General features: G+C 39.5%; 1 protein-coding gene across 1 annotated transcript in view; it reads right to left on the reverse strand.

The window, feature by feature from the left end:
- Positions 1-16,422, reverse strand: part of ADAMTS16 (ADAM metallopeptidase with thrombospondin type 1 motif 16) — a 178,028-nt gene that overhangs the window by 84,541 nt on the left and 77,065 nt on the right. Inside the window, exon 11 of the mRNA XM_037988699.2 lies at positions 8,510-8,605. Coding sequence (XP_037844627.2) covers positions 8,510-8,605 — 96 coding nt within the window. The remainder of the gene's footprint in view (positions 1-8,509; positions 8,606-16,422) is intronic.

Genomic DNA, 16,422 nt, shown 5'->3' on the forward strand with positions numbered 1-16,422 from the left:
CTGAAAACAAGGTGCTTTTCACATCTCATGTTCAGAACAGAGAGAGTCTCAGGTAGGAAAGCACAGCTGGGGGCTCTGCATGGCTCAACACCTTGTCATTTCAGGCCAGTGCTCTGTGCTTTCACCCCAAAGCACCTGGGCTCAGAGCCTTGGGACGATTAACCGATGCCACGTTAGAGGTCACGCAGCTTCCAAGGCAATGAAGCAATCCTTGTGGAATTTCATCTCTCCCCACGAAGGCTGGAGATGCTATCTGTTCCCCTTTCTCCAGAGAAGTGCTCATTCGTTTTAATTCATGCTAAATTCCACGTAGCAAATTCACTGCACCACATATCAGCGCTATGCACTATTTAACATGGTGTCCAACAGTGGTGGTTCCCTGGGTGGTTTGGTGTGAACTTCTAAGATCTTAAAGGTCCAGACTGTCTGTTGGGAGGAAGAAGGAAGATGTTTGTCCCTTGTCCTGGCCCCGGTGGAGTGAGAAAAACTTGGCCTGTGGGCTGGGGAGACCTGAAGTCAAGTCCCTTTTTACCTCCAAGTTTAGAGCCACTAGATTTGTACTGAGAGAGAGAGAGAGGAAAAAAAAAAAAAGGCTACTTCCATAGGAGGAAAGTAATACTTCTATTATTAAATGATGTATTAGGGTAACACATATCAAGACACTGATATTTGACCAGTGTTGCCACATACTATGGCAGTTCAAATGGCTCCATTTAATGCTATTTAAGTAAGAACAATTCAATTTAAAAACAAGAAATTCTGAGGAGTAAACCTCATCCATTCAATTTGTCAATTTTTTTCTTTAAGCAAAACAACATCATCTCTTCCATCCCTACCTGCCCTCGCCCCAGGTGTAGAACAAAGTCCACTGTCCTAGGCTCAAGGAGAAGCCCATTGCCGGGAATAGGCTCCTACTCTTAGACAGCCTCCAACAGGCGTGGGGACAGGAGGGAGGTTGCACTGGTTGTGCAGAGAGGGAGGAGCTGCCAGGTGTGTACTACTTGTCATTGTTGTTTATTTTTTTCCCTTTCTTAAAACCGTCTGGTCATAGCTTTCTAATGCAGGAGACATGAAACATGAAAACAGAATTTCAATAGGTTAAATAACTGAAAATATTTCTGGGAAAATCTGTCTTGGTTCGAAGATGAACAGGATTTGAAGCCCCAGAATGAGGTCAGGTTAGTGGAAGACAGGAGTGCTGTCTCGAAAGCAGGATGTTTATCAAAGAACCACTGTTTTTTACCAGGAATCTGTGAGCAAACTCAATGTACATCATAACATCGTTGTTGATTTACTTTGCTGCTGTTACTTGGCAAAGTTCACAGACTCAGAAAGGGGTACTGGCATGGTAATAGCTTTCACTCTTCTGTTTTTGTAAAAAGCTTATTTTTAAATGAAAGATTTACAGATACACACAAGTAGAGGAAATAGCACAGGAGTCCTTGAAATCTGCGGTCCTGCCTCAACATTTATTAACTCATGTCCAGTCTCATTTCACCTAAATGCCCGTCCACTTTCTCTCCCCCAACACTGACTCCCAGACTTGAAGTCATTTCTTCAAAGCTCTTTCACGAAGGGTTCCCCAAATTAAGAATGTTAAAAAACATAACCACAACACCATTGTCATACCTAGAAACCTACAATCATTCCTTAATATCATCAAATGTCTAGTAAGTGTTCAAAATTCCAATTTGGTGTTTTTTAATTTTTCTTTCAGTTAACATAGAATCACAATCAAAACACGGTTCATTTATTGCATTCAGTCGACATGCTTCTCATGTCTCTCTCCACATTTCAACTCTCCCTTGACGTTTTCTTTAATTCATGTGATAAGGGAATGGATCTGTTTGTTGGGAGTTTCCCATACTCTGGATCTAGCCGGCTGCGTCTCTGCATGCCATTGAACATGTCCCTGGGTTCCCTAGATCTGCTTCAATCAGGCAATTGGATCCAAGGCATTGGTAAGGTTCAGAGTTGGATTTTTGGCAAGACTGAACCATTGATGGCTTTATGTATATGCACACAGAATGCCTGGTAAGGCCTCCAGCATTGGTGTTAGGATGCTTCAGTGTTCAGGGAATATAGGCTGACTTGCAAAGGTCCCCAGCTTCCTAACTAATGCTTTTAGCAGCCATTAATAGTCATTTCCTAGATCCTTTACATCTTTGAGTGTTGCAAGACTAATGATATTCTAATTTTTTTTCTTTTTCATGATTGTCTGGATTACTTCTTTTAAGAAAAAAACAACCTTCAACAAATACCTCGGTACCCTGAGTTTGAGATTGTACAGGAAAACCATGATGCTTTTCTCTAAATGATAAAGAAAAATATGCTAATGTCATATGTTTCTTTTGGAAATGTTGCTTGAGCTTCCTCTTGACAGGAGCCGGACATCTTTGGCAGGCTTCTAGCTTTCTGACTCAGCAAGGTATCCCAGGCTCATCTTGTACATTCCTTGTGTGGGGAACGGGTGCTTGGTGTTAAAAAAAGTCAACACTCACCGAGACAAAGGATCTCTCAGCAAGGCTAGTGTACTTTCTGCAGAAAGGGTACACTTGCCAGCAGTTTTGCCACCAGAGTACACCAAACAAAGGATACAGGGTCATTTATAACCTGACACATCCACCCTACTGCAGTGTCTGGTTTCCATTGGCTGGAATGGGATCTCACGTTCTCTATTTGTCCCAATTGGTTAGCAACTTAGAACTTCTTAAAAGAGGCAAAGGCAGAGGAGAACAAAGGAAGGAGGAAGTAACTGTGGAATGCTGAGAAAGGTAAAAGCACCTTCAAACAAGGAAGAGGAACAGGCTATGGCCTAATGCTTGCTTGGACCAGTATAAGCATGCCAGGGCAAATATTTAGGCTAAAATGTGGGAGCTAAAAACACAGAGTACATTGATTTCTTTATTACGGCTAGCAGATATCTAAGAATGTTAGCATGGGTCTTTGAATAAATTGTGCTTCTAAGGGAAGTTACTATTTATTCCTAATTAGATGGGGAGAGAAGTCTCTCTGAAGAGGAACTTCTACTACACTTTTTATACTTGTTATAGGCCTGGAATCATCCATTTACATAAGAAGTTCTGGCTCCTTTTATTGAGAAAACTAGATTAAGAGGTTGTAGCCTCTTTAAACATTTTAATTTTAATTTTTTCTTTACATTTTAATTTAATCTTTAAAAATTTTAATTTTAATGAAAAAATACTTCATTAGTTCTTAGAAATGTATTAATTTTAAATTTAGGACTATAAATGTTACTTAGCTTCTTTGATTTTATATATGTATCTCTTTTATATATTAAAAATCTTGATTCTTAACAACATAAGCACATTTAGTACTTCCTTTATCCTAGCAAAATAAATCCATCAACAATAATGTGATTACTGAAAACAGTTTAAAATTATTTGTAGCATTTTTTTCTCCACTGAATCTATCCCATTTGGAATGCACAGACTAATTACTGGAGTTTAAAGTCTTGAAATAATTCCTCTGTTAGGATTCTGGTGAAGCCAACAACTTGATACATTAGGTCAAAATGTTTCATTCTGCCTTTGATGTTTAGGGATTATTAAATAGCATTTTAAGCTATCTAAAATAATTACAAGCTTTTCAGCATTTAGGGTTTATTCTTTTTAATGTAAGCAAATAGCTATTGATTAGTATTTACTTTTCTTTGATAAATGACAGCATATTACCCAGAAGTTTTTCCATCCTACTTTTCCACTTAACAATTTGTTCTGTACATCATTCCACAGAAGTATATAGACAAGACTCTCATCACATTTTACAGATACATAATATTCCACAGGGTGTTTATCCAACTAGTCCTCTATCAATGGTCATTTGCAGTATTCCAGTTTTTTGCTGTGATAATGACTGTTGCAATTCCTTGTATTAGGCTGATGCAAAAGTAATTGCAGTTTTTGCAATCAAAAGTAATGAGAAAGGAAATAGCAAAATATGCACGTATTAAGTCGATGCAAAAGTAACTTCGGTTTTTACATCTTTTGCTATTTCTGTTAGAGTATACTTAAATGATTTTCCTAATTTTAAAAAGTATTAAAACAAAAAAACTTTGAGAATCTGATGAGAAAGCACTATATCTTCTGCTAAGGGGGTTGTGGGAAATATAGGTGCATGTAGACACACACACACACACACACACACAATATTAGATCTAATTTTAGGCAGATAATAGATGGGTGAAGCCATCAGGTCAAGATTAAGAATGCTATGTTAAATATACATATAGATTTCCACTGAAATACCAATTAGGTTTCTTAGGACTGACTTTATCACAGTTTTGTGTCTTATTGACAGATACTGTGACTTATGAAAAGGGCTTTATCTTACAGAGGAAGATGCCACAACAAAGTGCCTATGCCTGTGGCGATTGCTGCTCACAAAATAAGCACGTCACACCTAAACGCAGCAGATGCAGGGGAGCAGTGTATTGAAGCAGAAAAAACACCACTGAGTCATCAAACGGGCATCACAGATCAGCTCTGCGAGCTGTGTGATCTGGGGAAGGCACCCATGTGCTCTGAACCCCGTGTCCTCTTCTGAAATTAGGGATGATAGAAACTACCAGAATGAGTTCAGAGGGAGGGTTCAATGTAAGGACTAGGCCAAGTGCTTAGCACTGGACCTGATGGAATCACATAGTGAGAGCTGGTTTGATTTCACAAGAGGGGTCCTCAGTGACCAAAGAGCTAGAATCCTTCAGGCACGCATCGCATCTCAACTGTGGCCCCTGCCCCTTGCCCTGGATTTCTCCTGGGGTGATCACAGAGGAACCCAGGGCCTTTCCCAAAAGAACTCTGGAATGTCCAGTGAGGACTGCACTAGGCTACCTGTAGGGCTGCTTTGAGGATGAAATATACACAATGCACTAAGTTTAGCATTTGGCATTAAAAATGAAATAAATATCAGTCTATGTTACCACCTCATACAACCACTGTGGAGCCTCAGCAACATCCTTAGTAGCAGAGAGAGGAGACAGGGTCCCATCAAGAAGAACAACATTGGGATACTGACCGCTGGCCAAACACACATCTAAACTGATAAACCACAGGGGCACATGCAAACCAATGACAATGACACACAGACACACGGCCAATATCAAAAGGGACTGTTTACGTGAGACTTGGATGTCTTACATGGTTTGGCTGTGTCCCTACCCAAATCTCATCTTGACTTGTAGCTACAATTCCCATGCATCATGGGAGGGACCCAGTAGGAGGTAATTGAATCATGGGGGTGGGTCCTTCCCATGGTGTTCTCATGATAGCGAATAAGTCTCATGAGATCTGATAGTTTTATACATGAGAGTTCTCCTACACAAGCTCCCTCCCGCCTGCCGCCATGTAAGATATAACTTTGCTTCTCTTTTGCCTTCTACCATGATTGTGAGGCCTCCCCAGTCATGTAGAACTGTGAGTCCATAAACCTCTTTCCTTTATAAATTATCCAGCCTCAAGTATGTCTTTGTTAGCAGCCTGAGAAAATACAATGTATGAAAGGAAAATAAAATCTCGGAACTTCACACTCACTATACCAAAAGGAAAAGTTAAGCTTGAGAGCTGGGTCGTGCAAAAACCACCTCCCATTTTGTTTCTAGAGAGCTGTGAAGATGGAAGGCCACGTGTCTCCACGGCCGGCCTCCCTCACAAATTACTCACAAGGAAATTCTTTGTGGGCCTCCAAATCTTTACCCCAAAACAGAGCTCTGTTGAATTTCACCATCATCATATGAATTAATGAATTAATTTCACCATGACCATGTGAATTAATGAATTAATTTCACCATGACCATGTGAATTAATTATCTTCACAGATACAGGACAAAGACAAGACTAAAACTCACCTCTCCACCCACCCCAGACAAATGCATATTTGCCTGCTTCCTTGACTCTGTTTTCTTTATCCTCACAAATCCTCAATCTCCACTCACATGTAAAATGTGGATTCAGTGAGTGTTGACTGAAGCTTCAAAAGAATGTACCTGCTGGCCTCATTTGCCTACTCTCCCCTCTTTTCTTCTTTCCTGCTTTCCTTGCTTCTCTTTCCTTTGTTTTTGTTTTTGTTTTTGTTTTGAGACCAACTCTCCTTCTGTTGCCCAAGCTGGATTGCAGTGGCACGATCTTGGCTCACTGCAAACTCCATCTCTGGGTTCAAGCGATTCTCCTGCCTCAGCCTCCCGAGTAACTGGGACTACAGGCACCTGCCACCGGGCCCAGCTATTTTTTGTACTTTTAGTAGAGACAGTGTTTCACCATGTTGGCCAGGATGGTCTTGATCTCTTTACCTCATGATCCGCCCGTCTCAGCTTCCCAAAGTGCTGGGATTACAGGTGTGAGCCACCAGGCCTGGCCTCTTTCCTCTTTAAATATTGAAGTCATCAAAGTCCTCTTTGGAAAGAGCAGGGGTCACAGGTGCCCCTGTGATTTTTGTCCCACCCCCTCCTAGAGCACATCCTCAACTTTGGAAAAGTAAACCTCTACATTCATTGAGATTTGCCTCAGTTATTTGCTTTGACTTGCAGAGTCCCACATTGGCCACTGAACAACCAAGTACCCTGGACAGAACACTTTATTGCTTTGGACCATGGTTCAGCTGTGTAATTTGTAGGAACCTACTCTATGTCAATATAGCCTTTTTTTTTTTTTTTTTCAGTACAAAGGAAAAAGCTATATTTGAAATACAAGGGAAAATAATGTCAAATATCAATGGAAATTAATTTAATAGTGTTTTTGAGATAAATAAAATGTAACCAGAACATACAGGTTATTTTGAAAGAGCATCACAACTACATTACCTAGGAAAAAGTAGCACCTGACCACAAAGAAAGCAGGATGCCTGGAGAACCACCTCCTGTTTCATGCAGGCAATAGCTCAAGGGCAACGTCAAAAAGGCTGTTGGTCTTTTAAGAAATAGGCATAATTTTGCAAATGACCACCTGAAGAATCCATTTTAATCAATGACAGAAGAAAAGTCATGATTATCTGCAGCATAACATTCAAGTAAATTACCTGATGTCCTTTGACAATTAGAATTTCCACGCCATATCTCATTATACTCATTTTCTTTCAAGACACTGAAAGCATTGGTATTACATTACGTATTATGGATTAAATCAACTGTATCACTGGATCACTAGCAGAATTCAATGAATTAGAAGAATTCAAGGATCAATCTCATGCCCTTTGAGGAACTGAAAAAAAAGCACATTAGCAGTGTGCCCAGAATGAATGGTGGCTGGGGGCTATTCTCAATAAGTTTATCTTATTTCTGTTCATTTCTTCAGTTGGCACTGCAATAATTTAACCTGAAAACATGTGTTAGCATTGTTGTCAACATTTTAAAACCTTTCTGTCTGTAGTCACATTTGAATATGTATAAGATGTGATGTAGTTTCTTTGGTATTTAAACATAATAGAACAATGGTATTTAGGCATGTTCAAATACTGTACTAGATCAATGCCTAAATATCATTTCATATTCACTGATGCCACTAAAAAACTCAGATACATAAAAAGCAAAAATACTTATAGTGATAATTTGGGTCCAGGATCTTTCTATCTTCATCAATAGTCTTTTACATTTAAAAAATGCAATTACAAGTTAAATCAAAAGAATTAAAATATTATTATGGAGTATTATGATAATTTTTTAAAGTTTTAGTAATGAAATTGTCATTCTTTACCATTTAGTAATAAACTTGTTATCCTGTATATTTCTTTTTTTTCCGACTTTTATGTTAGGTTCAGGGGTACATGTGCAGATTTGTTACATGGGGAGATCACATGTCACTAAAGTTTGGCGCTCGAATAACTTCATCACCCGTGCAACGAGCATAATATGGGATAGTTTTTCAACTCTTGCCCCCTCCCACCATCCCCCATCAAGTAGCCCCCGGGGCCTATGGTTCCCATCTTTGTGTCCACGTGTACTCAGTGTTTAGCTCTGGCTTGTAAGTAGCAACATGCGGTATTTGGTTTACTGTTCCTGCATTAGTTTGCCTAGGGTAATGAATGGCCTCCAACTGTGTCCACATTGCTGCAACATCTTGTATACTTCTTCTTCTCTCTACTATAGCTCTCTCTCTTCTCACAGGGGCAACAATAGGTGAAAATGATGTGCTCCAGGATCTTCAAACTGATGTTCTGTGACTTTCACAGCACTGTTTAATGCTGTTCCTTTCCATGATAAATGGTCGTCAATGGCTTAATGTTTCCCCTCAATAGACTGAATCTGTCATCACCTATTGTCTGATTTCCGTGTCTATGAATTCCAGGTAGCTCATCAATTTTATTTTCACAAAAGTGAGAAAAAGATTCCTCTTCACATTATCAATATAAAATAAACACAGTGTTTGATAGGAGCATGGGTATACATATGTATATGAGAAACACATGTTTTAAAAATACCTATGCAAGAGGAGTAAAGATGCATGGGTTGAAAGACTAGCATCTGAATACGATGCTGTACCTACAGTTAGCTTCTTACCATGTCATGCCCACAAATAGTGCCTTCTGCTGCTGGCATAAATTTAGTCTCACATTTCCTTCCAATACGATGGCACCACAGGGCTTTACAGATGTCCTAAAGAAATTTTTTAAAAGGTCATTAGGATTACATCATATTGTCCATTCATCTATAATAAAAATATCACTGAGAGATTTAAGGTGAAAACAACAGATATAATTTACAAGCAAATGCCTACTTAGCAATATGATAGCACATAATAGAGTGAGGAGTAAGGAGACGCATGTTCTAGACTTGGTTCAAATTAATTCCATCTCTTATACTTTGTTTTATTTATATATTATCTATTTAACAAAATTATATTTTCTAAATTAAAATGTAAAATATGCTTAATTCAGATACTGCAGAAAACTATGAAAAGTTAAAAAACCTAAACTTAATATTTCATAATGTATCCTTCTCAACTCCACCTTCCATGAATCTCTCCAAGTCTGAATTCTTATTTTTAAATTAAGAATGTTTAGGATGCTTGTTGGCTTGTCCATCCATCTGTCCATCCATTAATCCATTCATCCATCCATCCATCCAACCATTTAACGATGCATCCACCATCCCCAAATCTGTGATTAAAGCTTAAAATATGTGAGGCATCTTGCCAGGCAAGAGGTTCCATTGTGAATATGACCCTCTTTGCTTCTTGGTTTTCATAGGGTAAAGAAGGAATTTGCCGTAAATCACCAATTAGCGCATACAGAAAGAGATGCCCCAGTGATAAAGATTTATAAACTATAAAAGACTCTCCAAGTGCAAGGAATTGTTTTTACTGAGTTCAGAGGAATGTCTCAATGAAGGGCAAACAGTAGGACTTGTGAAATGATGGAACCTTCTGGAATGCTGGTGGTAGACTCAACTGGACATGTTGAAAACATTTCTTAAATTGTCTGCACAACTGTTCAGAATATTTAAACAAGCGCTGCATTATTCCCCAATAAATTACATGGCTGCATCTACTGGGTGATTCATGTTATGAGGAAAATGCAGGCAGTGAAGCACATCAACATAGTGCAGCTGGGAAGATGGCACTTTGCTGCATGGTGATCTCACTCCATATTTCAACCATGTGAAAAGAAGGTTTTCTGCATTGTGTGAGTCATCTCATGAAGGGTTTTAATACTAGTTCTTAAATCTCCTGCATGTATTTCATTATATACTTAGAAGTTAAGGTACTTATTAAAGACACAGCTTCATATTTTCCCTGGCTGTATCTCCTTCACTAATAAACCAGATTTTGGAGCTTGAAATATTAACAAGTAAACGTTCAGTGTTTTAACTCAGATATCAATTGCTTTCATATTACGCTATGGTTTAAAATCTCATATGGTTACAATCACTGTGCAATTAAATGTCATGATCTTTTGCATCCCCTGGGATCCTCTCCCTTGTGGAAAGTGTGTTGTGTTGATGGTCAGGGCTTTGCCTGGCTGAGGTCTTTGTCAGCAGGGAACAGACAGTGATGCACCTGTGGCTGCTCCCATGAAGACTGCTGCTGAGCACCCTGGTTTGCTCTCCTTCAGACAGGCTTTAATTATGTTCATTAGTATATGGTGTCAGGGGCCTCTGTTCTTGGCCAGAATGGTGTTTAGAGATAAAAAGTGTATGCAGAAACCAAGGAATCCATGAATTCAAGGGCCCTGAATGTAATTCTCCAAACAGACAACTGGACAGTTCTATTTGCTTGCAGGAACGACAACTTGATAGAATGCCAGGATAAAAATAAACTTCCTTAAAACCACAGCCTGTGCACACCAGCTCGATGTCTGGGTGGCAATATGATAGGTCAGAACCGGAGCTAGGGAGAGAGGTGGGGCAGCCCTTGGGTGGCTCACAGAGACCTCCTGGACTGATGGGGCATAGAGATCTCCTGCTTCAGGAGGCTGAGCACGCATACCTAAGGAATGAATGAATGAGTGTGAAAGCAGATTCCTTCATACTGAATGAATGAATGAATGAATGTGAAAGCAGAAGCTGCTCCTGTGGTTGGGTGATCTGGGAGATAGCCACAATGGTCCAGTAGAGTTTGGGATTCCTAGGTAGACAAGCAGATCCAGTGTGGATTTTGCAGGCAGATCTGAGCAGGCAGGACCCCTGAGTCCTCAGTGGGCACATGAGGATAACAACATGGAATCGTCGACTTGTCCTGGGGGCCAAATGCAGTGGTTACAGGTAATGTGTTCGGCTCAGGGCCTGGCACCCAAAGTAAAGGCATGAAGGCACTTCACATTTCCTTTCTCACTTTAAGGGCTCGAGGAGACAATGGCACAGGTCTCCATCTGCGTTCAGGGCTCTGCCATGTGACTACTGTGACCTTAGGGAGTTAGGTCCTCATTCACAGGGCTGTTTCTAAGACTACTCAAGATAATACAAGGTAAATTGTGTTTTAAAATGTTAAATTTTTTTACTATGTTCCTTATCATTATCTGGTACAGTGCTTGCTACTCGTCTTTCAATAAATGCTTTCTGGGCACATAGAATATGTACTCATTTGCTCCTGTGAAAACCAGTGACAGAGGACCAGGAAAGCTTTATGGACAATAACATTAGCAAGAATCAGGAAACTGTGATCACAAAAGGCCAAAGATGACTTAAGATGACCATGATTCAGACTACCATTCAGAGTAATTTCAGAATATTCTTTGGGGGAGCATTTTGCAGAATAAATACTGACGAAGATATTGTTAAAGGGATGGGCTTTCAACTTTTTAAAGTGTAAAGCCTTCAAATATAGGATGCTGGTGACAGCTCACTGCCAAATCATGTGTCTCTCTAATTCAGTCTGTGACTCGGCTCATGCCATCTCTGTTTTTCAGCCTCATTTTGGAACCTGCTCAATCCCCAACTCCAGTCCTCAAGGCTGGAATAAATCACAAAGTTAGAAGAAACTTGAAAATCACATAACCTATGGTATTGTCTTTCGACATTTAAAACATCATTTGGGACCTTGATATCCTATAGATGTACTTGTCTGCCATTTAATAAACATGACACACTGTCCCAGACAAACAAATAAAATCTATAGTGTCTTAAAGAGTTGTGATGACAAAATAAAAATAGTGTACATTCTCACTCACATATGGAAGTGAAAAAATGGATTTCAGGATGGTGGAATGATGGTTACCAGAGGCTGAGAAGTGTAGTGGAGGGGGATGGGAGGAATAAAGAGGAGTTGGTTAGTAGGTTCAAAAATACAGTTAGATAAAAGGAATAACACCTAATGTTTAGTAGGACCATAGGGTGACGATAGTTAACAACAATTTATTGTATATTTCAAAATAACTAGAAGAGTGTGATGTTCCTTACACAAAGAAATGATGAACATTTAAGGTAAGGGTATTCAGTTTCTCTGCTTTGAACATTACACATTATATGCCTGTACTGATATGGGAGGGGGCAGGGAGGTGCTGAGTAGAGAAGGCAGGGTCCCTGGAGAGGACTGCACCCTCAGACCTGTGCCCACAGACCTAAGTGAGAACAGACACTCCTGTTTTCATGTCCAAATGTGACATTTTCCAAGACTACTCTGGCCTGCCATGCCCCTGATCCTGTGCCCACAGAAACCTGAGATCTTAATGGGCACACACAGTGGCTGAACGTGGTCAAGAGAAGTAGAGGAACAGACCAGCAGACACCAGCAGACTGGCAGACCAGTGACGGCGGAAAGATGAATGACGCAGCAAAGGAAGAGAGGAGGGATGTCTGGATGCTAAGGGGAATTCAGCTGGGGGCAGCCAGAGAAGGGTCTGGCCACTGGGCAGCCTGACTCCTGGGGAAGACCATCTTCCCACTCCATCCTGCTCTTCCAGTCCCCCATCCATCTTGCTGAGAGCCACCTCCATCACTCAATAAAACCTCGTACTCATCTTCGAGGCCATGGGGGTGACCCAATTTTTCCAGTACACCGTGAGAGAGCTTGGGATACAGAAAGTTGTCACACTGGTCCTCCGCCCTTGGAATAAGGCAGAGGGTTTATCGAGCTCGTTAACACAAGTCGTCCACAGATGGCGAAGCTGAAGGAGTGCACTATAACACACGCCCACTTGGGCTTTGGGAGTTCTGGGAGTCGCAGACACCCACTCCTAGAGGCGGCCGTGGGGCCGGAGCCCGAGAGTGCTCCCCACAGTCTCTGTACCTGCCTGTCTGCAAGCTCCCCCTAGGGGTTTGAGCAGAGGGGTGACAGAGGAGCGAGCCACACCCCTGTCGCCTGTCCTGCAAGGAGGAAAAGGGAACTCTTCTGTTTTAGTATCAATGTATTACAAGTACCCCATAAACATGTGCAACTATTATGTATCCATAAACATTAAATAGAAAAAGTTTTAAAAAAAAAGTAAACCACAAATGAACAGCCAAAAACCAATTGTTCCCTCCAACTTTATCAGTTTGACTTAACTGCTAACATCATGGTACGTAACATACCATGATTTTATTAAAGCATTACTGTTGTAGGTCATTATATCCTTAATGAAACTTCAGAGTCTTCTTGGAACAAAGATCCTATTAAACATGGTTCTAGAGTCCAGGCAGTTGGAATGTAAGACTTGCTGGGTGTTGGGGGAACTCCAAGTTTAACAGCAGTACCTAGGATGCTGAGGTGATCAAATTTCAAAGCAATTCTGGTGACTTATGTTTCAGATTGCAGGGTCAGGCCACCGAAGCAACACTGACAAAGCATGATAGGTACGCGATGAAGACAAAATGTTTTTAATAACAAATACCTAACTTCGGTAGAAAGGAGCCAAACCTATGCAGAGGATTCACTCTTGCTTTATCTCTGCAGCTAAGGTACACTACCTTTAACGAAGCCTCTCTCTTTTCATTCTAGTCGATAATTTAAGAGTTATGTTCACAAAGACCAATTTCAGTAATACAAACTTGGTTAAGGTTTATCATCACAACATAACACCCCAGGTAAAACCAACATTTTCAGATGGCTGGGCTGAAACCGTATTGTGGTGCTTCAATATTGTGAATGGCACACCACCAGATTCACTTCCTCAAATTGTCTGTACCACTCTTCAACTCGAGATGGATTACGGACTTAAACCTAAGACCTGAAACTATAAAAATTCTAGAAGATAACATTGGACAAACCCTTCAGGCATTGGCTAGGAAAGAATTTCATGACCAAGAAGCCAAAAGCAAATGCAATAAAAACAAAGATAAATAGCTGGGACCTAATCAAACTAAAGAGCTTTCGCGTGGCAAAAGGAACAGTCAGCAGAGTAAACAGACAACCCACAGAGTGAGAGAAAGTCTTCACAATCTATACATCTGACAAAGAACTAATATCCAGAATCTACAATGGATTCTTACTCAAACAAATCAGTAAGAAAAAAATAAACAATCCCATTAAAAAATGGGCTAAGGACAATTCTCAAAAGAAGATATACAAATGGCCGAAACATGAAAAACTACTCAATATCACTAATGATCAGGGAAATGCAAATAAAAACCACAATGCAATACCACCTTACTCCTGCAAGAATGGCCATAACCAAAAAATCAAAAAACAGTAGATGTTTGTGTGGATGCAGTGAACACGGAATACTTCTACACTGCTGGTGGGAATGCAAACTAGTACAGCCACTATGGAAAAAAGTGTGGAGATTCCTCAAAGAACTAAAAGTAGAACTACCATTTGATCCAGCAATTCCACTACTGAGTATCTACCCAGAGGAAAAGAAGCCATTATTCAAAAAAGATACTTCCACACGCATGTTTATAGCAGCACAATTTACAAATGCAAAATCGTGAAACCAACCCAAATGGCCATCAATCAACAGGTGGATAAAGAAATCGCGGTGTATATATATATGATGGAATACTACTCAGCCATAAAACAGGAATCAATTAACAGCATTTGCAGTGAGCCAGACGAGATTGGAGACTATTGTTCCAAGTGAAGTAGCTCAGGAATGGAAAACCAAATATTGTATGTTCTCACTGATACGTGGGAGCAAAGCTATGATAACACAAAGGCCTAAGAATGATACAATGAACTTTGGGGACTTGGGGGGAAGAGTGGGAGTGGGGCCGAGAGATAAAAGGCTACAAATATGGTGCAGTGTACACTGCTCGGGTTATGGGTGCACCAAAATCCTACAAATCGCCACTAAAGAACTTATTCATGTAACCAAATACCAACTGTACCCCAATAACTTATGGAAAAAAAGAATGCAGTTACAATTGATGTTACAGTCAGATATACAGTGCACTGTCATTATTTTTTAAGCAGTGAGATGCTTTTATTACTAATCCTGATTATCACTCCACATCAGTGGACAGAAAAATCCATTGCCATATATGTGTCATGTATTATATGTAAGTATGTAAACATACACATACACCAAATATACATTCACATATACAAAAAAAGGATGCATACGCATTTACATTGTCTATTCACTTTTCAAACTAAATAGTGTTAGGTATTTAAAACAGATTTATCCCTTCCTAAAATATCATCCATCCATCATCTAGATTAGTATATTTCTGAGTGAGTCTACTGTACCCAGGGCTGGTCTGGGCACTGGGTCATTTGCTTCTTATTGTTATTTCTTGTTTTATAGCCTCCCATTAAGAAACTTCCTGATCTCTACATTACGTCTGAACAAAATAGGCTCTTTTAAATAACAATTCAGCAGGTGTTCATTTAAAAAAATAAGTTTTACAGTTTAAATTGTTCTAAGATGTTTCAATTCACATAGAAAATAAAAAAAATCTCTAACTGCCACGCCATATGTAATTTTGAGATTTGATGACTGAGAGTTACTGGCCACACAAATAGGTTTTAATTTTTAAAAGAAAAGACAAAGCTGGGTGCGGTGGCTCACAGCTGTAATCCCAGCACTTTGGGAGGCCAAGGCAGGCGAACTGCTTGAGGTCAGGAACTCAAGACTAGCCTGGCCGACATGGTGAAACACTGTCTCAACAAAAAATTAGCTGGGCGTGCTGGCATGTGCCTGTAATCCTAGCTACTCAGGAGGCTGAGACTTGAGCCTGGGAGGCAGAGGTTGCAGTAAGCTGAGAGCTGGGATGGTGCTACTACACTCCAACCTGGGTGATAGAGCAAGATTTCATCAAAATAAATAAATAAATAAATAAATAATAAATAAATAAATAAATAAATAAATAAAACACATAAAGTTTTGTTAAAGAACATGTTATACATTTTTTAGTATAGAAATATGCATATTTATGATATATCTAATTCAGTGTCCAGTTTGTTTTCTGATTTTTGTTTACTAAAGAGAAAGAAAAAGAGCTCTATACTCTCTGGACAAAAACATGCTGGACTTAACACTAGCTAGCCAAATGTGACCTAATTTTAAACTGCAATTGAAGAGTTAGGTCCTATCAAAACTGCCTACTCACAGGACTCAAAAAATGACCATGTACAAACCAGTAAATGACCATGCAAATAGACAAGTGAATAAAAGGAGAACTGAAGGTCAATCTATAAACTAAGGCAGAGAGAGTAATTTATTTATGATTGAAAAATAAAAATAAAAGTTTAAAATGCGAATAGAAATTTTCATGTGAAGATTGAAGCTATGGTTCTATAAATCTAAATATTCCCTGTACTAAAGTAGTTAGACAGAAATTAACATTTTATCATTATGGTTTCACCTGGGAAGATTCTGAATTTTACCTATGTCTAAGCAATGCTTTTCTAAATGGATTTTGAATAAACTCAGAAATGACATCACAAAAAAAAAATAAATAAATAAAAAAATAAAGAACATGTTATATCATAAGGAATGATCTGACATTACGTGATTTTAATGGATGTATTGTTTGTTTAATTTTAAAAGATACTTTACTTCTACTGTCCACTGTAAAGTAACTGGTATCAAATTCACTTTTCTGCAAAACAAAAC

Source organism: Chlorocebus sabaeus, chromosome 4, assembly GCF_047675955.1.
Source record: "Chlorocebus sabaeus isolate Y175 chromosome 4, mChlSab1.0.hap1, whole genome shotgun sequence".
Taxonomy (NCBI): Eukaryota; Metazoa; Chordata; class Mammalia; order Primates; family Cercopithecidae; genus Chlorocebus; species Chlorocebus sabaeus.